The following is a 26,442-nucleotide window of genomic DNA, read 5'->3' on the forward strand; positions in this document are numbered from 1 at the left end:
TGGCTCACGAATCGCGATTGGGTCAGTGGCAGATCCCTCTCCATTCCCCAACCGGAACACACAGTGGTGACAGATGCGTCCCACCTGGGATGGGGAGGCCACATTGGAGAGGCGGAGATCAGAGGCCTCTGGTCTCCGGCGTACTCCCGGCTCCATAACAATCTTCTGGAGCTGCAGGCGATCCGGCTTGCACTGAAGGCATCCCTTCCCTCTGTCCGGGGAAGTGTGGTGCAGGTGTTCACGGACAACACCACCACCATGTGGTATTGCAACCAGCAGGGCCCGGTGGGATCCTGGACCCTTTGTCAGGAGGCTCTGCGCCTCTGGACATGGCTGAAACATTACGGCATTACCTTGGTGGTTCAACACCTGGCTGGTTCTCTGAACGCCAGGGCGGCAAACTCAGCCGCCGGTGCTTGATGGATCATGAATGGCGTCTGAACTCGGACGTGGTGCAAGGTCTCTTTCTGCAGTGGCGAGAGCCTTGGTTAGATCTATTCACCACCGTAGAGAACGCGCAATGTCATCTGTTCTGCGTGTTGGAATTTCCAAGGCGGCACTCGCTCAGAGACGCTTTACGTCGCGAGTGGAGCTGCGTTCTGTTGTATGCCTTTCCCCCTATACCACTTCTGCCCAGAGTGCTAAAGAAGATCAGGCGCGACCAGGCCCAAGTGATTCTTGTGGTTCTGGACTGGGCTCCCAAGAGTCTGGTATCCCGAGCTACCCAATATGAGCATCGATCCCCCGATCCGCCTGCCTCTTCGGGAGGATTTTCTGTTGCATCAGCAGGGGACAGTCCTCCACCCGAACCTGTCCAGCCTCAACCTCCCTGCTTGGAGTATGAGCGGCGACAGATCACACCTTTCGATCTTCCTCCCGAAGTGTGTGACGTCATTCTGGCAGCCAGGTGTCCCTCCACCAAAACGGTATACGCCTGTAGGTGGAACAGATTTGTGGCATGGTGCACACCAAAGACTGTGGATCCCCCTTTCTGCCCCTCTTGCTGAGGTTTTTCTATTCCTTCTCTCTTTGGCCCAGCAGGGCTCTGCTCTGGGCACTATCAAAGGTTATCTTTCGGCCATCTCCGCTTTTTCTACTGCACCCAGATCAGCCTTCTCTTTTTAAGTCGGTTGTTAACCGTTTTCTTAAAGGCATTACGCATACGTTTCCACTCGTACCCTTCATAATGCCTCAGTGGGACTTGAATCTTGTCTTGACTTTTCTGATGTGCGATCCCTTTGAGCCCTTCATAACTGTCCTTTACGTCTTCCTAGTCTCAAGACGGCTTACCTGGTAGCTATCGCCTCTGCCAGAAGAGTGAGTGAGCTCCAGGCTCTTTTTTCCAAACCTCCTTTCCTTTCTGTTCATCCGGACAAGGTGGTTCTGAGGACCCGTCCTTCTTTCTTGCAAAAAGTTGTGACGCCCTTCCACATCGGGCAGACCATCACTTTGCCCACCTTCTTTCCGCCTCCGTATCCTTTAAGGTAAGAGGTTAGGCTCCACTGTCTGGACCCAAAACGTGTGCTTGCATTCTATCTGCAGCGTACTCCGTAGTTCCTGGTTTAACTCAGCTCTTTGTTGGCTACTTGGGCGCCAAAAAAGGTCTGGCAGTGCACAAACGGACCATCTCCCGGTGGGTCGTTCTATGCATCAAAGCGTGTTGCTCCTTGGCAAGAAGGAGCCTACGGTGGGGCTGCGTGCGGATTCGACCAGGGCAACTGCAGCCACTACTGCCTTGAGACGCGGTGTCCCCTTGCAGGATATTTGTCAGGCAGCTAAGTGGGCCTTGCGCACATGTTTACCAAGCACTACTGCCTTGACTGTCGGGTCCGGAGAGACTGCTTCCTTGGCCGTTCTGTGCTCTGTGACTTTCTGGTGTAATCCTGTTCGCAGACCCACCACCGGGGTTGGTATTGCTGGGGCATCTATTCTACGGTAAGGAATCTTTCACTAACGTGTCTCTTTCAGATGCACAAGTTACTTACTTGTTTAACAATATATCTGTAAGAGACATTAGATAGTGATAGATTCCTTACCGCTCCGCCCATCCTCCCTGTTCTGCGAACTGAATACTAGGGTTAAGGTCATAACCTTTTAGGGCCCTAGTTTTATGCACTAATTGTCAGTATCTTGCATGGCTCTGCATTTCGGCACAGAAAAGTTGTGTACAGAACTGACGTCAGTGCGCATGGGTGGTGCCTAAGTACTCTCCGTGACGTCATCTCGGCGCCTACGGTGTCAGTGGCGGAGCCGCAGGACGCCACCTACTGGCGCGCAGAGGTACTGCTAAGCAGAAAAATGTTATCGGATCCAGCCTGACGCCTGGGGATATTCTAAGGTAAGGAATCTATCACTAACTAATGTCTCTTACAGATATATCATTACACAAGTAAGTACCTTGTGCATTTATGGGAGTGACAGGTAGTGGCCAATGGTCCTATTACCTAGGGTGTGTACACCCTCTCCTATGCCCACCTCCTTTGGGAGGAGGTTATCGTCCTAGCCCTGATTGGGTAAGTCACACCAATTCAAGATGGTGGGTACTGGAAAGTGTACTTATACTTGCCTCCTGCACCTGAAGGGTGGAGTTGGCAAAGGTTGGCACACCTCCTACTCTTGCTGAGTTTTCCTGCCTGTTCTCCTGCCAAAAGGGAGTGAGGACATGAAGGGGGCCTGCTTCTTCTAACAGGAGAGGCTGGGGTTGTGTTTCAAAGGCAGCAAGGTCTTTGAATCTCCTCACTACAGATGGCTCTTCTTGATCAAGGAGAAGTGTGAACACCTTCAGCCAGGCATTGTTCTCGACCTCTGTGCGCGAAGGTGCTCACCCCATGAGGTCAGAATACTGTATGGTGGTGTGACCATACTAAGGGTTAGTAGGTTTCAAGGGACCCCTCTAAGGGATCCTCTGTGTGCAATTTTTAATAAATCTGACACTGGAATCATCCTTGTTTCCCACACGTCAGTGAAGCCATCATAGAGCTGGGGAACTCGTAATGACAAGTGTGCAGCCCTTATACTTACTATGGATTCCCTGGTTACTTACAATATCCAGGAATCTGCAAGGATATTGCAGGAGCATATCTGCTCATGCAGATATGCCCTCACAGGAGATATAGTGCACCCTGTCTTGGGGATAAGGCCTGCTAGAGTGGTGTCTTACCTATATACCATGCAGTTTCTGTGGGCATGGCACACAGGGATATGTTACAAAGATGTGCCTGCAATAGTCATTACAGGCATCCCCTGGCGCTCCACTTAGTGAATCCAATTACACATTTTTATAGAATAGTTCATTTGAAGGTTTATTCAAAAATGAAGACTGCTTTTTGTTTCCTTCAATTACTTTTCAAAACATTATTGTTTGGTAATAAAGTTCATCAATTGAAATAGTAGAAATAACTCATTTCATGCCCAATGCATTTCGGGCTGTTCGCCCTTCATCCGGGGCAAAAGCTAGAAGCAAAAGCAAACAAAAGGTCCATTCAATGTCAAATGATCGTGAAAAACATAAATAAACATATGGATATTCGTGACTATCCCATGTGCAGCGTGTGATGTACCCTGGTGTAAATGCATGCAACAAGTTCAAAAAACGAAGAAAATCCTCACGTGTTATTCTTCTGAAAGCTTTGACCGTTTCAACTGTAAACATAAGTGAGCACATGAGTATAAACGTACATCAATACTATTGTGATGCCAAAACTTAAATTCGAGGAATTGTCCTGAGCTTACTTGTCGACTTGTTTATTATATGGAAAGATTCAGTTGATTCGCTAGAACAAGCCTTAAAGGAGCTCAATAACAAAGAAGAAAGAATACAGTTCACCTGGGAGATATCCACAGAATCCATCACATTCTTAGATGTTAAGATAATTGTGAACGGAGGAAGAATAGAAACCGAGATGTTCCGAAAGAAGACCGACAGAAACAATACCCTCCATTATGATAGTTTCCACCAAGAGTCCTTAAAACGACATTTACCGATATCGCAGATGATGCGGGCCAAACGCATTACATCGAATCCAGAAAAGACTCAAGAAACCATTAAAGCAATGGGAGACAGATTCCGTTCCAGAGGATATCCAGACTCTTTAATCAAAGAAGCTGATCACAAAGTTGAAAATCTACACAGAAGCGAGTTATTAACGGTTAAAGAGAAAATCAAAGAAGAAAGAACGACAGTGGTGTCAAAATACTCCACAGCGAGCTACAATTTCAAGAGAATTATCAGAAGCCACTGGAACGTTCTGAAGGCAGAACCTGATTTCAGAAAGTCCTTTGATAAACCCCTGATTTTTGCATTCACCAGAAATAAAAACCTCGGAGAAATGCTGAAACATAGCCCTAGCGATGCAAGACAATATCGAGGAACTCGTCCATGCCTACAATGTGGAAATTGCAACAACATCATAAGAGGAAATCAAATAACGCATCCAATGAAAGGTCATAAAATCAATTTGAAAGTTAATGCAACATGTGAGAGTTCCAATCTAATTTACATGTTAAAATGTCCTTGCGGAAAAGTTTACGTCGGCAAGACGGAACGTAAAATCAAGATCAGAATGAATGGACATAAGTCGAACATACGCACACAAAAAATCCAAAATCTTCAATAGCCACGCATTTTATGGAAGCCAATCATAACATTTCACAACTACAGTATGTGATATTGGAGACTGTTGAAAAAATTGAAGGAAGAGACAATAATCGTTGTCTTTTGCAAAAAGAAAATCACTGGATTTACTTTTTAAATTCCAGTAAACCGAATGGTCTTAATGACCGCATTGAATTCCAGTGTTACATATAACAGCATGTATCTGTACGAATTTGAGATTTTGCCTGGTTATTTGGAAGTCTCATGTACGGTCGATCTGTACTTTTTCTTTTCTTTTACATGCATTTTCACTTGTTTTGTTTACACCCTCACCATGACACCAACATACGCTATACCAATAGGTTTATCATTTCGTCCATGAACCATCTTAAATCAGCCATACACTTATCTTTTGCACCATTGGTTCACTACCTACCACGTGACCGCTAGTCCTACCTATCAAGATCAGCCTTACGGCTAATCTCCCATTCACGGATTCTTTAACCTACCGAGTGAATGGCCAGATCTCTAGAGACTCCTCGCGTCACACGCGAGCAACTACACGACATGGGGATTTAGAAACTGCGCCCAGCGCGCTAATCAAGTAAGCTCAGGACAATTCCTCGAATTTAAGTTTTGGCATCACAATAGTATTGATGTACGTTTATACTCATGTGCTCACTTATGTTTACAGTTGAAACGGTCAAAGCTTTCAGAAGAATAACACGTGAGGATTTTCTTCGTTTTTTCAACTTGTTGCATGCATTTACACCAGGGTACATCACACGCTGCACATGGGATAGTCACGAATATCCATATGTTTATTTATGTTTTTCACGATCATTTGACATTGAATGGACCTTTTGTTTGCTTTTGCTTCTAGCTTTTGCCCCGGATGAAGGGCGAACAGCCCGAAATGCATTGGGCATGAAATGAGTTATTTCTACTATTTCAATTGATGAACTTTATTACCAAACAATAATGTTTTGAAAAGTAATTGAAGGAAACAAAAAGCAGTCTTCATTTTTGAATAAACCTTCAAATGAACTATTCTATAAAAATGTGTAATTGGATTCACTAAGTGGAGCGCCAGGGGATGCCTGTAATGACTATTGCAGGCACATCTTTGTATTATACCTCTCGACGTCTTTGACAAGGGACGCCACCCAGGCTGCATACCTCACGAAAATAGAAATTATTCTTATTTGAACCTTATTTAAGAAAATTTACGTTGTGCGACCTCCCACTCTATTTCAGTAACACAGGGATATGTGCCATGTTGACCCTTCAGTTTTGTCTGCACTAGACCCGCAGGCTGTGCATTGGCTTGGTAAGGGGTCCTGTAAGTTAGCACAATTCGTGCTGCAGCTCTTTGGGACCCTCTTTAACCACAAGGCCCTTAGTACCATTTACTAGGGACTTCTATTTGAGCTAAAGTGGTGCCAATTTTGTAAGCAATAGTTGCAGTTTACGAAACAAGCTCTGGTACAGTGGGCCTTGTTGGCAGGGACCATGTGCACTTCCCGTCGAAATTGCATCACAGGCACAAAGTGGGGCTAACTATGTGCAAAAGAGGCACTTGACTACATCTGGTCAAAAAGTGCTTATTCCACCAGAGCTAAGGCTGCTACCACGGCGTTGCAACATGAAGTTCTAGTCCTCAACAATTTGTCAGGCAGCAACGTGGACATCCCTGCACACGTTTACAAAGCACTACTGCCTGGACCGTCCAGTCCGCTGGGACGGCCTCTTTTTGGCTGCTCTGTCCTGCGGGACTTTCTGCTCTAATATTGTCAGCAGTCCCTCCTCTGGGGATGGTATAACTCTGGTATCCATTCAAAGGTAATGAATCTGTGGCTAGATGTCTCTCTAGCAGATTTGCAAGTTACTTGCCTTCGGTAATGCCTTATCCTGTAGAGACATGATCTAGCTGTGGATTCCTTAGCAACCCACCCATCCTCCCAGCACTAATAGGTTTCTAGGGTCATGGCTGATTCCTTTCAGGACCCTAGTTGTTCAGAAACACACCAGTGTCAGTGCACTACATAGCTCTGTGCTTCTGGCATGGAAAGTTGTGAAACGTAACTGGTGTCAGTGTGCCAAGGTGGTGCCTATATAGGTGATGTGGACATCACAGCTGTGCAGATGATGCCTATGATTTCACGCGGAGCCGACCGACAACACCTACCAGCGCAGGGGTATCGCTCGAAGAAAAATCTTCCGGATCCAGTCTGATGCTTGGGAAATTCAAACGTAAGGAATCTGGGGCTAGATCATGTCTCTACCCAATAAGGCATTACAGAAGGCAAGTAGCTTGTCATTCTGGTGAATAATCTTGTCTTGCTGCCTCGACGGAACGGAAAAAATTGTTACGGCACAACAGTTGGGGCGCTTTATGGTGTCTGCGACATCACAGGGGCATCACTTCTGGTGTCGAATTGAGCCGGCACCCCATACCATCACGGGAGAAATATTTTTCTAATCATTCTGGCACCTAGGGAAGTATTCAAGAGGTAAGGAATCTGCGGACAGATAGAGTATCGACTGAAAATATTATTACCGAAGGTAAGTAACTTTCTTCTTCCATTCAAGTGCAAAGTCACTGCCAAATTGAGCAAGTCATTCAGATAGTTATAAAAATGGCTGAAAGGTTTTAATTTGTAGTTCAAGATCTTTCAAATATTTAATCTACAGTCTATTTCTACCTATTGCATAATAAACTAATATGAATTATTTGTCAGTGTAAGAGTGTGGCATAATGTAAGTGGTTTTTTTTAAGAGTGGCAAAGCCATTGAGCAGCCCAGCCTTTTAGCAGGATTCGCGGTGGAAAATGCTGTCAGTTACGTTTTTTCTTAAACTTGTTATGAGCTGGCGTGCATGGTTTCACCTCTGCTAGAGGTTGACTGTACTCGTTTGCAAGAGAAAACAATCTGTCTTTATTTCAGCAGAAATATTAACTGTTAAAAGATCAAAATAGATTATAGAGTACATTAGCAATTAAGTGACAAGTGAAACAAATGACACTTTTTTTTTTTTTTCGGACATGCAAAAAAAGTTGAATCTTGGTGTTGCAGGTACTTCAATAAATCAAGGTTTTAGTAATTGTACGTAAAGTAGTTTGTTTCCCCCTTTGATTTCCATCAGTCTGTAAATAATATACTTTTATTTTGTTTCAGCTTGTTTATGAATTCTTCCTACGGTTTTTAGAGTCGCCAGACTTTCAACCTAATGTAGCCAAGAAATATATTGATCAGAAATTTGTGCTGCAGGTAATGTAAAAAAGATGAATAATACAAAACGATATATTTTCATAGTACATTAGCATGGATTTGCTTAATCTTAAAGAATTATTTTCTCCCAAAGCTTTTAGAGCTCTTCGACAGTGAAGATCCACGTGAAAGGGATTTCCTTAAAACTACGCTTCATAGAATTTATGGAAAATTCTTAGGTCTTCGAGCATACATCAGGAAACAAATAAATAATATATTTTATAGGTAGGTGAAAAGATTTATATGCTTTAGTACCTATGTTAAATTAGCTACCTTATAACCTTTTCTTCTTAGCTGTATTTCGCTTAAATCTTGTAAACTATCAAGTTGAAGAATTGTATACCAGCAGTGTTAAGTCTTGCCTTGCTTCTCAAGTGCCCATATTTCTTAAATTCATGGTTGAGATGTATAGCAGCGCAATGTAGGATGCTCTTAGGATTGGCTCTTTTAAGTCAGGGAGGTCTTGGAACTTGCCACTAATCAAATGGAAGAGTATGAAGGCTTTAACAACAGTTATGAGATTTTCTCAGAGGAATGTTTGCTCTTTCTCTATCAGGTAGAGCTGGTACCAGACTATCTTGACTGTTTGTTCCAAGAATGTGAGTTTGGTGTCTAGTGTGAATCCAAGACACTTGATGTTGAATGAAAGTTTGAGTTTGGAGTTTTCAGAGTACAGGTCATTGAACCAGGTTTGGAATAGTATGAGACGTCCCACCTGTGTAAAGGATAATTAACCGGGTAAGTGAAGGTTGGATTACCATGTTGAAATGTAGGTAAATGGATCACTAATGAGGGACATGTTAATGTGTGGATGTAAGGGGACTTCTTGGATTTACCCTCGACACAGACTTCCGATTTCATAAATATTTTACCAGGAAAAGACTGCAAGGTGCCAATTCTCCTTCTGAAATAATAGAAATACATCATCTCAGTAGCCCATTTAAAAACATCAATATAAACCGTAGTGTTCTCCCACTAGGATGGATACAACAGTTTGATCAGATGTCTCCCAGACAACACCACGTTGGCACCTCTGAAAAGCATCCCACACGCTGCAGCACAACTTACAAGGGGTGGTAGTTCAATCACATCACTCTCAATACTGAATTAATGACACAGGGTTACCCTTTTTTTGCCTATATTATCTTCAGCCCCGTTTACAGATATAGAGTGGAGAAGGATTCTGTGGTATCATAAAACAGTATCTAGTAATGGAAGATGCAGCCTTACAGAACTACATTGTGTATACCTCACTCCAAAATTTCTAAACAAAACCTACCCAACCATATCGCGAGAATGCCTGAGGTGCCTTCAAGACATCGCATACCTTTCACATTAGGTATATACTGGCCATGTCCTCATGGGGGTGTAATATTTGAGCAGGTGATAACAATTATAAATAGTGAAGCAGACAGCAACAGCACCGAGTCAAATGAACACTGCATATTGGGCTTAAACTCTAATCCCCCAAAAAGAAAATGTGATGTTGATTTTTTTACTCTTTTTACACGGTTATTATGCCGAAGGAAGGAATCGTAGTACATTAGCCATCCCCATGAGCTTTGAAAAACAAGCATTTGCAATGCAGTATGCCTCGCATTACTGATAGTTTTAGGAATTGGCGTTGCAAATAATAATGCAACGCCAATAGCTCATACTTCTCTTCCAGGGGATCCTCATCAATAGTCATAAGCACATGAATATTCCCGCCCATGTGCGGGACCCTGGAAACATATATCATATATATGAAGCTCTACATATATGTATAAATAGATATATAAAAACACCCAATGCAGACCTCTCTGGAAAAAGCTGAATAATGCTACAATAGAATACTTTGAGACTGTTGTAGAATGACTGATAAAATGGATGAGGAGGGGGGAAGAAGCAATGAAAGCATGCTGGATTGGGAAGTAATTCCGCTCTAAGCTCCCTGTCAGGGGAGAGGTGTGTGCTATGCTAATAGTATGTTTGCACTAAACAGAATCGTAATATGGTGAGTGCTTTGGGGGCCATAGGGGCATCCCGCCAATCTGAATCACCAAGAGGGCCTAGCCATCCCTCCCAGCGTGTCTTGAGAGCCATCAGTGTGTCTGGATTGTTAATGATCAACATGCTGTAAACTTGAGATACTCCCTTTACCCAATGCTCCCATCATGACCATCGCTTCTATCAGGCTAAATTCCGCAATCGAGGTGCTGGGAGAAACATGTACTCGCAGTGGGTACTGCAATTGCAAGTATTTATGGAGTTGTGTTCTAGAGAAAGTCAGCCTGTTGGAGCTCTTTGAAAGGAAGACATATGGGTGTCCTTCCAAACCTCTCTCAGTAATGTGATGCCTGTGACTTCCATCAACCAAACCCCTCCAATGTTGCCTCCTCTCTCACGTATGTGGCATGCTACTAGGGAGTCGATTGTGTACGTTTGGACCACCACCCAGTGTGTCGTTAAGCTGCCCTCCATACACTAAACACCAGCCGGGTCAACTCGGGTAACGTGGTGTAAATCGTGTAACCATATAGTATTGCCATGATTCGAGGGAACCACAGTGTTTGAAGTTTCGATCTTTGAGCTGAGTCGAACCAACCACCCGTAAGTTTGAAGTTCCAATCTATAAGCTGAGTCAGACCAACCACTGGTAAGCGAATCATTAATGATCAGGAGGCTGGGTGTCAGGTGATACAGGTATAAGTTACATCTGATGGAGACATCTAGCCGCAGATTCCTTAACTTAGAATAACCCCAGACATGAGAACGGATCCGGAAATTGTTTGCAGCAACACCTCAGCGCGCCGGGTGACTGCGCCACACGACCCTGCCCTGACGTTGTCGCCGTACGTGAAGTCAGCGTGGTCATATAAGTCCCTCCCGGCGCACTGACGTCAGTTGCCTTCTTTTCCGCTTGCAACACGGATCCGGAGTGAGCTCCTCTGGCCTGTTTTGAGGCCTTATTTTCGACGGGAACAGTGTAATACATGATGCTGTTCAGGGACTTACAGTTCTGGGGCTGCTGTGCATATGAAAACAGCTGGGTTTACAGAATTATACAGTATTTTCAAGTGTCGATTTATAGATGAGAATATAGGCGGGTAAGTTCCATAACTTGGAAACTTGAAAATCTTGAGCCTAAATGTGGATACCACATTAACGGAGTGTGAAGATAACATGGACCTCTGAAAGGGGTCGGTATCCACAGCCATCACACTTGGGACTGCACCCTCCACATAGTTTTAAAGTTGGAGCCTTTTTTGATGTGACCACTTTTCAGGGTGATGTAATGTGGTCCGAAATGTCATGCTGAAAATCATGTTTTAAGCTCACTTTATTTTGTGCATCTTCATACTCTGCACCATAGCGCCAAGGGATTAAGTAATTACATTTCCAGGCAGAAAGAGGACCGGCACAAGTTATTTTCTATCACAGAAACTTGGACTGCCCCCTGATGAAAAGCCATGTTGGTCCGAAATTCACTGGGGAAGAAAAATGTTATGTTCATCACTGAGTTGGATTCGTGTCTGATTACCACATCTTATGAATAAAATTAAACTAATAAAATATATTGAAAGAGTTGATTTATTGTATGGCATAATCATGCTCACACATGAATATTTAATCAGAATGTGGAGACAGTCAATCCTTGAATAGCTGTGCTTTAGGAGCGGTCAAGGTCCCAGACCTTGAACGTGCTTAAACTTATATTTTTTTTTAAACAGATTTTATTGATAGATTGCACATATGTCGCAGCATCTCGCATCTCGGGGAAGGACTGCAGATCAATTACACAGCATCAGATTAATTGCAATCTTAAACATCATTTTGATTCAACTAATACCATCAAAACCTACCAGTTCTACATCCCCCCCACCCCTTATCCCGCCCCGTCCCCCCATTCCCTCCACCCGGATCCCACCCTCCCCAGCCGCACGATAGCATCTCATATTTTTGTAAGCCATGCTCTAGACTGACAGTGTACAAACACCTTCCCTCCTGGTCCCTTTACGCCATTACCGGGCACTCTTCCTGTTCCACCGGTGGTTCCAACCACAGGCCCCGATAATCCGCCCACCGCCGCCATATCCTGTAATGTTTCCTTGGGCAGCCTCGGGCCTCAAAGACTGGCCGCTCCAACCCCATACAGAAGTCCAGCCCTTTCTTCCACACCAGCACAGAGGGAGCCCGGGGGTCCTTCCATGCTTTAGCTATATCTCTCTTGGCTATGGTTAAGCCTAGCAGCAGTAGATGCCTTTTATATGCGTTGCCCCCCCACCCCTTCCATCACATGCAGAAGACCTAGTCATGGAGTACGGGGGAGCTCCCATCCCAAGACCTCAGACATACAGTCCCAGACCCCCTTCCAGAATCTATCTAGGGAACTACAGCCCCATACTGTGTGAATCAATGTCCCTGCTTCCCGTCCACAGCGGAGACAATCTGGGGATGTAATCAGGCCTGCTCTCCACAGTCTCTCCCTTGTAAGTAGACCCTATGTAGGTATTTGAATTGAATGCGTCTCAAGCGCATTGCTATAACCGCACCTCTAAGGGCCTTAAGTGCCTCCCGCCAATCTTCTTCCTCCAGCGTCCCCACATTCCCCTCCCAGGTCTCCCTAAGTTTCTGCAATGATGTGGAGCAGTGTGTAACTAGGGTCTGATATATTCGAGATATCTTTTTCTCTCCTAGGTCACCCATAAAGACCTTGGCCTCTAGTGGGCTAAATTCGGGCATGGATTCAAGACCCTCCAGACTCAGGGCAATGGCGTGTCGGAACTGCAAGTACTTAAAGAACTGGGACTGGGGCATACCATACTCCTCGCGCATCTCCTGGAAGGACCTAAGGGCCGTCCCTGACATCACATCTCCCCGCCTGGAGATTCCTATATTGTCCCAGCCTCGAAAGCCCTGAAGGGACACCAGCGCCGGTAGGCGTCCATTGTGCCATAAAGGAGTCTCTTCAGTTAGCTTGCCCCACCATCCCATACGACGTAGGGCTTGCCTCCAGAGTTGGAACACCACCTCGGTGACCGGCGGCAGTTTCCTCCGCAGTCGTGCCGAGTAGAGGACTGTGTGTAGAGTATTGGACCCCATAAGACATCTCTCCAAGGCATATGCCGGGTCGCCCCTGTCCCCATACCACCATTCATTCAGGACTAGGAGATAATAGGATTGGATGTCGGAGGTCGCCAGGCCACCACAGTATGTGGACAGAAAACATGTGCGCAGCGCCACTCGCACTGCCCCTCCCGCCCAAAGGAATTGCCCCAACGCCTAGTCGACCTGTCGGAACCAGTGAGGGGAATCGGAAAAGGGTGGTTCTGTAGTTGGTATAATAGTCTCGGAAGGGCCACCATCTTAAAGATAGCCGACCGACCGTAAATAGTGAGGGGCATGCGGGACCACGTCTTCATCTCTGTCCGAACCCGGTCCCAGACTGGCACTAGGTTCCGTTCCCAAGAGGACGTAGGCACGTCTGTCATGAACACTCCGAAATACTGGAGTCCCACTGCCCCCAGCAGCACGGGTGCTCAGCCCCCAACCCCCGAGCGCTCTCCCAGCACCCAAAGGGTTGATTTGCGCGGGTTCATGTAGAGCCCGGAGACCTCACCAAAGATCTGCATAATCTCTAAGAGACGCGGTCCCGATCTATTTAGATTCTTAAGGAAGAACAGGACGTCATCCGCGTATAGCGCCAGTCTATCCGACAGCCCAGTCTCCCATTCGAAGCCGCGCAGTTGAGCATCTATGCGCACCCACGCAACCAGCGACTCCATGGCAAGGGCAAACGGGTACGGCGAGAGGGGGCAGCCCTGTCTCGTTCCACGGCCAACAGAAAATGCAGAGGGCATGACCCCCGCCACCCTAACCAAGGCCGTTAAGTCTGTGTAGAGAAGTTTCAGATATGACAGGAAGTGTGGCCCAAAATTGAGTCTGGGCAGAAGCGCGAACAGGTAAACCCAACTCAGGGAATCTAATGCCCTGTCTATGTCAGCTAAGAGGAGTGCTGCTTGCTCCCCGGTGTCCCTAACCGCCACCACCGCCACATGGGCCTGTCTGATATTATGTCTAGTCGCCCTGTGGGGCATAAATCCGGCCTGATCTGGGTGGACAAGCTCCGCGATATAGGGCAGGAGACGGTTGGCCAGCACCTTAGCCAATATCTTAGCCTCCATGTTCAGGAGAGATATTGGTCGATATGATGCATGTTGATTTGGGGGCCTGCCCGGCTTGTGGAACACCACCACCTCCGCGTGCCTCCAGTCCGCGGGAAGGCTACCCCGCTCCCGAGCCTCTTCTAACGCCGCCCTATAGTGTGCTCCCAGCTGTAAGTGATATTTCACTTGGGAACACATTGGGTCCGGGAGCCTTACCGGTGTTGAGCTACCCCAGGGCCCGACCCAGCTCCTCCTCCGTCAGTTGGAGCTCTAGGCGCTCTCGCATCTCCTCCGACACAGCACGTGGAGGCAGATCCGCAAGAAATGTATCCACTGCGTCCGCAGGGAGGCACTCCTGAGGTGCATACTGAGTGGCATAGTATGTTGCAAAGCTTTCTGCCAACTCCTTTGGGTCCGTGATCGGGGCCCCGGCCGCATCTTGGATCCCCAGTAGGGTCCGTGTCTGAAACGTACTCTGGCACAGCCGGTGCAGCATAGTCCCGGATTTGTCCCCCCATTGATATATCCTGCTGCGCATCGCCAGCCACACCTGTCTCCCCTCATCAAGTAGTAGGGACGCATAAGACTGCTGTGTCAGGAGGAGCTGCCCCACAACCTGACACTCACCACTCACGCTACAGCGTCTCTCCAGAGCCTCTGTCAGCCGCGATCCTCACTAACTCTCCTCTGCGCTTCCTCCGGGCAGCCGCACACCAAGCAATGTCCACACCACGAAGCGTGGGTTTTAGAGCCTCCCACACCATCCCAGCATCCGTGACCGACCCCACATTTTCAAACAGATAATGCGCTATAGCTTCCCCCATAGGTTTCCTATACTCCTCCTACTGAAGGTGCCATGTGGAGAGGCGCCATCGGAAGGGCTGCCGCCCCCTGTCCAAAAGCAGGTCAATCGTAACCGGGGAGTGATCCAAAAGCCCACGCGGCAGTATAGCCGCAGACTCCACTCTTCCAATGACTGCTCGAGGGACAAATATATAGTCTAATCTGGAGAAGGATTTGTGGACCGCTGATAGGAATGTATATTCCCGACTATGTGCATGCAAATAACGCCACGTGTCCACCCAGCCCAATCCCCGGATCATGTCTCCTAATTTGGTGGACGCTCCAGCTACCTGGCCACCCCCAGGTCGACATCTATCCAAACGGCTGTCAATGACATCATTCCAGTCCCCCCCTATCACCGCTAGTGCCTCAGGAATGTCCGCCCATACTGCAAACAATTTCTCCACCAGTGACCACTGTAGTGGGGGTGGGGCATACACACTCCCCAGCACCAGGGGCTCCTCTCCAATCGTCCCCTTAATAAATACATACCGTCCCTGTGGATCCACCCACTGAGTGGAGTGAGTATAGGACAGTCTGCGATGCACCAATATGGCCACCCCCCTGGAGCCCCTAACAAAGCCCGCATGGTAAACCTGCTGATAACCATACCGCTGTAAACATAGTGTCTTATTACCTAACAGGTGAGTTTCTTGTAGCAGCAGGACATAAACACCCTCCCGTTTTGCCTGCCGCAGAACCGCCCCTCTATCTACTTTGTCAAGCATTACTCGCACATTCCAACTCATGACACACACGGACGCTCTGGGGCTCGGTGGCCTACTCCCTGTAACTGCCATTTGGGAACATATGCCATAGATATCCACCAGTGGGCCCGGTAGGCGTGTACACAAGAACCATTGAGACTCCCCAGCTGCCGTGCAACTCAACCCGAACAGAACACCCCCCAAAACTGCCCCCACCCCCCTCCCCCACCTACCACCCCCATACCTCCAAAAACACTGAAGTACCTGTCGCGGTAGGAACAGCCCCAGGTCCCAAACGTAAGACCCAAGACTGTCCGCACCAATGAAGCCCCTGCAAACAACCCATGCAACCAACCCCCCCCCCCCCCAACAAGACCTAAGCAAGGGGAAAAGTCCGCCCCTCATACATCTCCCCCACCCCACTGCCCCAAACAGTCGGAAGCGCCGTACACCATGTGACCCATCTGCCCCTTCTCAGCACCATGATTACACAACCAAGTCACCTGCAGCCCACTATGTACTGTAAAGGCACCTTAACATCAAAGTTCCGCTGCCTGCAGGTCGATAGTTCAAGGATCAGTTAATGGAGCTTGTTGGGCGTCCCCCTTCCCCTCCACAGCTCCACCTGAGGTGGAGCGCCTCCTGGATCTGGATCTCCAATTCCCTTTGCTCCGCAATTCCCTGTCGGTCCGTGATCTCGCCTCGCTCGATGATGAATCAGAGTCCCGGCCCGGCGGGGTATGCACCCTCACCTTCACTGTCTCATCAGTCCAACGAAAGACTTCCTCTGCGGTGTCAAAGAAGTGGGTGCGAGACAGAAAGACCACCCGCAGCTGGGCCGGATAGAGTAGAGCATAGGGGAGCTTGAGGTCGCGAAGACGTGCCTTGGCCGCTGTACAGGACTGCCTCTGTTGTTGCACCAGTCTTGTATAGTCTGGGAAAATCATGATCTTCTGATTTTCATATAGGAGGGGATCCTTCGCCCGTGCCTGCTGTAGGATAGTATCCCGGTCGTGGTAGTTCAATAGCTTAGCTATCACCGGCCGAGGACGGGCCCCCACCGGCGGCTTTTGCACGAGAGCCCCATGTGCTCGCTCTATCACAAAACATTGTGAGAGGGAGTCCGGAGGGAGCCAGCTCTCCAGCCACTGGGCCAGGAAACTCTCCATGTTACCTTTATTGCAGCCCTCTGGGAGTCCAACGAAGCGCAGGGTATTTCGCTGGGCCCGCCCTACCGCATCCTACGCTCGGAGCGCTAGGCCTTTCTGGACACTCTCCATGCCGGCAACTTTGCGCTTCAGGGCCGCCACACCGTCCTCCACTCCCAAGATTCTGGTTTCTGCCTCTGTAATTCGGGCCACAGCAATGCGTAGATCCTGACGCAGCAAGGTTACATCCGCACCTATGGCCCCTATTTTTGCGTCCAGCATGTCTCTAGATTGAGTTATAGCTGCCATCAGCGCCGCATTGTCCGGCCCAGGGTCTTAAAGACCACCTGTGGCTCCGGCACCTTCACTCTGCCCGGTGAACTTATTGATCGGCCCATGTTTCGCCGTCCCTCCACCACTCCCGCCTCTCGTCATTGCCAAAGGTAGACACGGACACTCACAAGGGGCCAGCTACCGTGTCTACCAGCGCACTATCTCTGGGACCGCCAGTCAATGAGGGATGCCCAGTCCTTGTGCCCCCTCAAGTCCTGTGCCAGTCCGTCCGGCTAGGTGGCAGGATCCATGCCCCGCACCCACTCCGCCGGATGTCCAGTGAGGAGGGCAGCTCCTTCCAGGCCACTCACAACTTGCACCAGCTAAATGCACCTGACCACCAGCTACTGCTCACAATCCCTCACTCCTCCGTCGATGCTTCCATCCATCTAGCGGCCCCGGGCACCAGGAAGGCGACACGTGTCCTGCCAGTCTCGGCGTGTTCCCAGGCGACCTTCCTCCACTGCTGCGCATATGGCTGTGCTGGACCCCATTCCAGGGCGGGCACACCCCCGCAGCTCTTCAGCCGCGTCCACTGAAGAACGACCTGCCCCCCGAACACCAGACGAACAGCCCCTCTGCGGTAGCCGCCACCTCGGGCGACGCTAAAATCCAGCTCCCGGCTCCGCCACAGGTCTCCAGGCCTCACCCTTCGAGGGCCCCGGCACCACCACGAGGAGATGGTCGGGCCACAACAGCGGCTGTCTGCTCCCAGCAGTAGTCACTCTGAGGCCGCAGATTCCGCGCGGGGAGATTAGGGAGCACCCATAACTCCGGGCCTCACTCCGCTTTTCAAGCTGCCACCAGCACGCCGGGCCCGGGGGGTCACGAAACTCAAGGCCCCGGCTTCTCCAGACCAGGCCGCGGATCGCCGCTCCTCTTTCACCCGACTCCAGGCACCGCAGTGCTCCGCAAACGTCACCGGAGCGCAGCAGCTCGGACTAGCGCACAGTGTCTTTTCTCCGGGCAGCAGGGCAAATCGGGGGAACAGGATATTAGGGGGATAATTCACGGGCTGGACGGAGCTCTACTAGGCTGCGTCCCCCATGTTGGCCCGCGTAGCCACGCCCCAACCCATTTTTGATAACTAGAATCCCTGTACAGTACACTAGAATTGAGTAAACCTGTGAATATTGGAGCACACAGAAATGCACTTGAAATCCTAGGTTACATTTTAGTAAAGATATATAGAGGCATCAGGTGCCACCGCAGCCCTGTGAGGACAGTGTGACCTTAAGTTCAAGGGGGTTATATTCTGGTAGATCAATCCGCGCCGAAAGGTATTCAGTTACTGCGTGCTGTAACTGCAGGTATTTATAGAGTTTATGGATAAGGAGGCAGGTTGGCAGTCTACCATCCTGGTCTCCTTGTAGGGCAACCATAGTGATAGGGACCACTGTTTAATGTGAGCCTGGAAGCCTCACCCTATAACTTAAGCATTGCAAGAAGGCAGGGCCCAGTGAGGTGTGGCAGGCAAAGGAATAGCTGCATGTCGTCATAAAGCGCACTAGGATCCTCCGTTTGTCACTTCATGGAAAACCCCAAATCTGAGCATCACTCCGTCCAAGAAAGCTAGGGGATCATTAGCCAGCACAAAAAGCAGCTGCGTAAAGGGACATCCTTGCCTGGTGTTCCTGCCTATCTGGAACAGCTGCAGTTTGATGCTGTTCACTTTAACTTGTGCTCTGGGTCGGTTGTAGAGCAGTTTGACAAAAGAAAAGAATTGGGTTAAGGCTTGCCAAGTAGCACTTCCGGAGAGGGAAAAGCGACTTCACTCTCCATATAACAACGATGTGCTCACGCAGCGAGACTCTGGTGAGACTGCCGGTGTGTTTATATATTTAAAACCACGCTGCTCATCTGCGCTGCCGATTTCATTTCTATGTATTTTAACCCGCTTTTAGGTTTTGCCTAGCGAAGGCTGCGCTTGCGCAGTCTCGCTGGGAGAAAACCGATGTTTTAGAGAGTGGGGCTTGAACCTGCCCCTCTTCTCCATTGTCTGGCTTCCTAAACGGAGGCCAGCCATTGGAGGAAAGAGGCGTCACTCCGTTCAAGCCAAGTCTTTTTGGGATTCGGGGGAGTTTTTTTTAACTTTTTCTCTTTTCTTTCTCTCCTCTTCCTATTAGCTGGAATTTTACCTTCCAGCCAATGGGAAGAGGAGAGCAAGAAAAACACGCCCCCGAATCCCAAAATGAGGCTGCGTTTCTCCGAGGCATTTCTGCATCGCCTTGGAGAAACATGGTGGTGTTCAGGGACACCCTCCCTCTCGCCGAGGTCCCAGTCTATTCCTCATGTAATGTACCTTTTGCTACCTCATGTATTTTGTTTGCTCACAATGTCACTTTTACCTCATGTAACTTAACGTTTGCTTTTGTAATTTGTTCACTTGTAATCTCCTCATGTATCATTACTGTTCCTATTGTGAAGCGCTCTGACACATTCGGTTAAAGTATGCGCTATATAAAGACGCATAAAATAAAATACCATCACCCCGTGTCGGTTTCTGCACTTGTTTTTTTATCGGCCCACCCCACATTGAGGGAAGAAAAAAAAGTAAACACGAGCCCAAGCCGGCACCCGACGGTGGGCTGGGCCGGCCGAGATAAGAGATCAGCCTCGCGGGCTCCATTTCCGCTTCCCTGTTCGGAGTTCTTTCATCGTGAGTAGCGCCTCTGAGGGGGTCATCAGGGCAGGAGTCGGGGGGCTGGGCGGGTAGACGGCCCCCCCTGCTCATAAGCTGTACTGGGGAGTCCCTCGCTCGCGACCCCCGAACTTTCTAAAATCCTCCCCGTCCATCTCCCTCTAGGGCCGGCGTCAGTCTGGTGCAGAGCGGGGGGTGGGGGGGTATGAGGATGTCTCCATGCCTGGGGGGGCGGGGATGCACGCACGGAGGCAGATCAGCAAGCAAACTAGCACCATAAATTGAACATTAAATATAGAAAGGAAGTAAACAAAAAACTGTATTCAATTAAACAATAATTAATGAAAAAGCAACTTGCATTTAAAATGCAGTAAATAATACCCGTGTCTTCGTTTCCGGGAGGGGTGATGGAAGCCTGCATTGTAAGGAGGGCTTCAAGCTCGGCGCATGCTGATCACTGCACTTGTCAGCAGCTGTCCTGGGGAGTCCCTCGCTCGCGACCCCCGAACTTTCTAAAATCCTCCCCGTCCATCTCCCTCCGAGTCAGTCTGGTGCAGAGCGGGGGGGGAGGGAGATGTCTCCATGCCTGGGGGGCCTGCGGCGGGGATGCACGCACGGAAGCAGATCAGCAAGCAAACGCTTGGATAATTAAAAAGGCCCGGTTTGGGCCACGTGGCAAGTCAGACAGAGATGGGCACTGGGGCGAGCAAGACAGCTGCTGAATGGAAAGCCATATTTCAGGTGTGCTCTTGGGGTGACCTCCTCCCGCCCGCTCCATTTTCATGTCCGCCGACAGTCATTAGCTCAGACAGCTGGCCGCCCTTTTTTCAAAAAGAACTTCAAAATGTTTGGGGACGGTCCCCAGGAGAGATGAGACAGGGGAGCTTTGAGGCAGTCCCAGGGGATGAGGGCGGGGAGGCGGGTGCACTGTACCTGCCAACTGGCGTGTCACACATAGGCTAAGATTACCAGCTGGACAATTATATGATTAGAGGTATCCTTTTATTTATATTAAAAAAAAATTAAGAACTCCAGTTTGAAAGTAAAACCTCTAATCGGACATTTTAAACATTTATTTGCAATGAAGGGGAGGAGGGTGGCAATAACACGGTCAAACAAGTGGCTGGACCAAGTCCCCAAGTAGTTCTCAGTTATTTACAATAAGTATTCTTATTTATGTCCAAATCACACAACATTAAACCCAATCTGATTTTATGGAGATCCCAGTTCTTTTTTCTCATCTCGTTTATTTTCCGGCTCTTTGTTAACAGGGTTCTGTTCGGTGGAAAATTTGGTTTTCATTAGCCTACCCACAGTCCTGCTTTTGAACAGCAATGTGCCTGTCATTTCACCTCACCAATGCCTCCTTATTGCTGCTAAGTTCAACTGTGACTCAGTCAGTCAGTCAAAGATCTTTATTCGGATTTAGAAAACATCCATAAAAGTACATGTAAATCACAACAATCATCCATAAAACACAATAAAACAGTCCTTTAAAAAACGAATAAAAGATGACATAATTAACCATCATTGTACATTACATAAAATGCAGAAGTCAGGCAGAAATGGTGATTTCAGATAGTATGCAAGGCTTAAAATGGGATATGCAACAATTAAAAACAATGCGGAATCAATGGCTATGATATGTATTTGAATTTGAATTTAAAAGCATATGTACAGCGCACTTCTACCTAGCGGTTTCATGGCGCTATTGCGTTACGGAGGGTAGCAGCAGTAGGGGGGGGTTAGACAGAGTAGGCTTTAGTGAACAGGAAGGTTTTAAGATCCTTCCGGAACTGGGTATAGGAGGGCGAGGTGCGGAGGGCAACGGGAAGGGAGTTCCAGAAAGTTGGGGCCAGGGCAGCGAACCTCGCACCACCAGCCCTCTGTTTCTTAAATCGAGGGATGGCTAAGAGGGCCGCATGGGAGGAGCGAAGCTCTCTGCCAGGGAGATAAGGGATAACGGCAGAGCATAGAAATTTAGGGGCAGTCCCTGCTCTGGCCTGGAAAGTGAAGCAGCCGAGTTTGAAGAGGGCACGCTCCCGCACCGGCAGCCAGTGCAGAGCTTTTAGTAGTGGGCTGGCCCGGTGGTATTTGGGAAGGCCGTGGATCAGGCGCGCAGCCTGGTTCTGTACCAGCTGCAAGCGGTGGATCGCGTAAGCGGGAGCCCCGTTGTAAATTACGTTGCCGTAATCAATACGGGACAATACCAAGGCTAGCACAATAATTTTTAAGGCGGGAAGAGAAAAGAAGCGGGAAACTTTCCTAATTATTCTTAAAGAAAAAAAACAAGAGGAGACCACTGAACTGATGTGTGAATGAATAGAAAGTTGTGAGTCCAGAAAGATCCCAAGGGTTTTGACTTTAGGTACAGGAGAAGGTGGGACACCAAGTGAGGGGGGCCAAAAGGAAGGGGACCATGGACTGCAACCACCTCCAGTCAAAACCAACTCAGTTTTGTCTGGATTGAGTTTGAGGTGATTGCAGTTCATCCAGTCCTGGATGAATCTCATCACTGACTGGACGTTCTGGGCAGATGAGGGGGAATGGGAGAGGTTAAAAATTAGTTGGAGGTCATCGGCGTAATTGAACACCGTGACCTCCAGCTGCTGTAACATAAAAATGAGGGGGAAGATGTATAAATTAAATAAAAGGGAGGAGAGTGACGAGCCCTGGGGGACCCCGCACTCAACCTTACGGGAGGCCGCAGCAAAACCGGTTAGGTGAACCGCCTGGGTTCTCCCGGCTAGGAATGACTCAAGCCACGAGAAGGCCAAACCCTCAATGCCCGCCGCCCTGACACGGCTGAGAAGAATGGAGTGGTCCACCGTGTCAAAAGCGGCGGATAGGTCTAAGAGTATCAGGGCTTGAGGTGTCTTGGTATCAATGCCTTCCCGTAGCCTGTCCATCACCGAGATCACCACTTTCTCCGTAGAGTGCAGGGGTCTGAACCCGGCTTGGCGGGAGGAGAGGCAGTCATTAGCTTCTACATGGGCACTCAGGGTGGTCGTGACATGAGTCTCAAGGACTTTTGCTAGGTAGGGCAGAAGGGAAATGGGGCGGTAGTTGGCAGGGGAAGATGGATCAGCGCCCGTTTTTTTTTATAATTGGGACAACAACCGCTGATTTGTGTAAACTAGGGACAGAGCCCAATATAAGTGAGTCATTGAGGAGAGTCAGGGCCGGGATAGGACAAGCTAAGTAGATTTCCCTGAGGATGTGAGCTGGGGCGAAGTCCAAGGGGGAGCCTGACTTGACTCGGACCAACAACGGAGGAAGAGAATCAGTAGTTAACAGAGGGAAGGTAATCAGTTTGGGACCCGTGGGGGGAGGGGAGGGATTGACAAATGTGGGGGGGGGGAATGTTAAGTTTAATTTTGGCAACTTTGTCAATAAAAAACTCATTGAGTGAGTTACAGAGGGACTGGGAAGGGGGGATGGTAGACGTGGCTCTGCCAGATGAAGCCAGTTCGTGAACAGTGGCAAATATTTCCTTGGAGAGAGACTCTGCTGCCATCACCCTGTTCGTGTAAAACTCAGTTTTGGCTGCGAGAATGCCCTTTTTATAAACTTGTAACACGGACAAGTAAGCTGTCTTCTGCTCAGGGCTGTAAGATCTTCTCCAGACTCGCTCAGCCCTCCGTGCGGCCAACTTCAGTTTTTTTAATTCCGGGGTGAACCAGCGGTTGGCGGCATGGGCTCGCTTGACCGTAAGACGCTTTAAGGGGGCAAATTCATCGCCTGCCACGGTCAGCCAGTTGTCAATGGCGGCAAGCTGCGAGGTGGCTGTAAGGCCCGATAACTCTGGGCTGGTGTCCGCCAAGGTCGAGCAAAGGGAAGACATGTCGGTTTTGCCCCATTTCCTGACCCAGGTGTTTTTGGGGAGTTGAGGTTTGATCATCGGGGCTAGGGCAAGGGAGAGGGTGATGATGAAATGATCTGACCAGGGACAGGGGACTATTGTGGGGGGTGTTGACGGGATGTTTAGTACCCAGATTTGGTCTAGCGTGTGGCCGTGAGTATGGGTCGGGCTATGGACTAGCGATGAGAAGTTAAGGCTGGACATAAGGTTGGTGAAATCCCTGGACTGAGGGCTCTCAGCGGGATCATTGGGCCAAAAATTGAAGTCCCCCAGAACTAGTACTGATGAATTATTAATCACCAGTGTAGCTAGAAGGGACTGAATATCAGAAAGAAAGGAGGGAGTAGGCTGAGGGGGACGATAAATTAGAACAAAAGTGAGAGGGACCAGATGCGAAGTCGATCGAGCTAGGAGGTAATCCACGTCCGGGAGGGGAGGGGAGGAGCTGGAAATTAAAAGTTGTTCGAGCTATTAGGGCCACTCCACCGCCCCGCCTACCCTCAGGGCGATCCGCTCGGATGGCCGAATAAGTGGGTGGTAGGGCGGCTAACACATTGGGGAGGGAATCGTCCTTGAACCAAGTTTCTGTCAAGAATAAGAGGTCTGGTGCATGAGAATCAAGATAATCGAAGAGCTCATACTGGTGGGTCACCGCAGAGCGAGTGTTTAAGAGTGTGACAGAAGTGCTGGGTGCAGGGAGAATGGGGGAGGGGAGCGAGATGAGAACAGGAGGAGTTGTAATGGGGGGTAGGACTAAGGAGGTTACCATCGCAGGAGGCAGCCGAGGGGGAAAAGTAAACAGGTCTAGCTGCTTCAAGCGGGCGATGGTATGGCAGCCAATGGCCCCGGGGGCCCAATAGGATATGTGCAAAAGAACAGCTACTAATGCAAATGAGCAGTGTGCAAACTGGGCAAGAAATAGTGCAAAACATATCAGACCATGTTCAATGATACTCGTGATCGAACAGCAGCTTTAAGAAAGCAACTGACTCTGAAAATTACTTCGTCAGAACGTAACATCAGTAAATCTCCAAAAGCTAAATTAAAATTCATCAGGGCAGTCTTTCGAAAATTTGGGATTAAATAATGTTTAGTGTATTTTGCATAAAAGCCACAAAAAAACATAAAAGGTAAAAGTCTTTGTTTCCCACCTAGGTTACAGGGACAACTTAGGTTTTCCAAATTTTTGTTAAAGCCTAACTGGAAGCATAATAGGTTTTTAATGCTCCCATCCCTGAACCGGAACAACAGGCTCCTGTTCCATTTGCCCAGATGTTTGTACAGATAGCCTTGGGGCATGTCATAGGGCCTATCGCATGGTACCAAAAGGGATATGTACCTTATAATAGCTGGTTTCGCAAACTCGCTCTTTTCCCTCTCATTACTGTAAAGGTTGAACAAAGCCCTTTTTTACTAAGTTCTTGTGCGAGCGGTTGATAGTTTGGGGAGATGTAAATAAATGCCCCTGCTCCACACTTACTAGGCTTTTCTCCACCGCCCTGGGCCATGGTATATAATTGGCACGCTCACTTTTTAGACAATCCGAAATAATATCACGGGTCAGAGAAGCCGCTGAATTCAGCCATATTTTCAGCCAAAACAGGGCAGGTCTTGATCTTATGAAATCCTCTGTGTAGGGGAGATTCAATTCCCGATGGCACACGTACGTTGGGGCAGAAATAACCCCCCCCCCCCGCCCCCCCCAAAACCTTCCTACAAAATCTGTTCTCCTCGGTCTGTATATTAGTACAGTTCGAGTATCCCCACACCTCAGCACCATAGGTTCCTGTGGGTAAACATTGGGTCTTGTAGATTTGTAGCAATGGTATAATAACCTCTGCATGTCTAGGTTGACGGAGGGAGGTTATTGAGTTAATAGCTTTGCCCAATTTGTTCCTCCCCTGGGCAACGTGAGGTTGCCATGATCCAGAATCAGAGAACAGCAGGCCTAGATATGGGAAAGTGCTTGTGCTTTTTTAACACATTATTCCCTGACAAGATTTGGTTAATTTTATGTTTTTTGGGGCCACAACACATTATAAATGATTTATTAAAATTAGTGCAAAGGCCTAGATCTGCCATATACGTGACAAATCCTGATATTAAAATGCGCAGTGCATTGGGTGTGCGGCCCATAAGGACCTCATCATCCGCATAAAGATGGGCGGGAAGTGGTTTACCATTTACGTGCGGAACATCACTTGTTAATTTACATACAAAACTACTTAATTCATTTATGTACAAGATAAAAAGCAAGGGGGCCAGGACATAGCCCTGTCTGACCCCCCTGCCGATTAAAATATCACCGGAGACTTCATCATCATTATTCAATCGAACTCGGGCTCTCAAATCGGTGTGTAGGTGAGCCAAAAAATAAACCAAGGGTTCATCTAAACCATAATTCAACAAAACTGACCATAAACGAGAACGGTTAACAAAATCAAAGGCAGAACTTAAATCCATAAAACCTAAATACAAAGGGGATTTTTTGGCGATGGTATGTTTAGCCATTAATAAATTTAAATTTAGGCATTGCTCCACAGTTCCCACATTGCCTCTAAAACCTAACTGGCACGGGTGTAGAATAGCATTGTCCTCTGCCTAGGTTCTAATCCTGTTGAAGATGACCCTACCTAAGATCTTCAAGGTGTTATCTATTAAAGATATCGGGCGATAACTGCCAGGGTCCAGTCTATCGCCTTTTTTAAAAATAGGCACGATAATGCTATTTGACCATGTTACTGGGACTGCGGTATGTGATAAATTATTGAAGATGTTACACAATAAAGGAGCCCAGAAGTCAGGTTCTGATTTAATTTGGTCGATGGATACACCATCGGACCCTGGAGCTTTATTCCCCGTACTTTCTGAGATGGCATCTTCCACCTCCATTAG

The 26,442-nt window shown here is 48.3% G+C and overlaps 1 protein-coding gene across 2 annotated transcripts in view; it reads left to right on the top strand.

Moving 5' to 3' along the window:
• PPP2R5C (protein phosphatase 2 regulatory subunit B'gamma) overlaps positions 1–26,442 on the top strand; it is a 1,473,822-nt gene that overhangs the window by 671,208 nt on the left and 776,172 nt on the right. For both annotated transcript variants that reach the window (XM_078660190.1, XM_078660191.1), the window contains 2 exons: positions 7,772–7,864; positions 7,959–8,089. In XM_078660190.1, the coding sequence (XP_078516316.1) occupies positions 7,772–7,864; positions 7,959–8,089 (224 nt within the window). The remainder of the gene's footprint in view (positions 1–7,771; positions 7,865–7,958; positions 8,090–26,442) is intronic.

This window comes from Lissotriton helveticus, chromosome 9 (genome assembly GCF_964261635.1).
Source record: "Lissotriton helveticus chromosome 9, aLisHel1.1, whole genome shotgun sequence".
Lineage (NCBI taxonomy): Eukaryota > Metazoa > Chordata > Amphibia > Caudata > Salamandridae > Lissotriton > Lissotriton helveticus.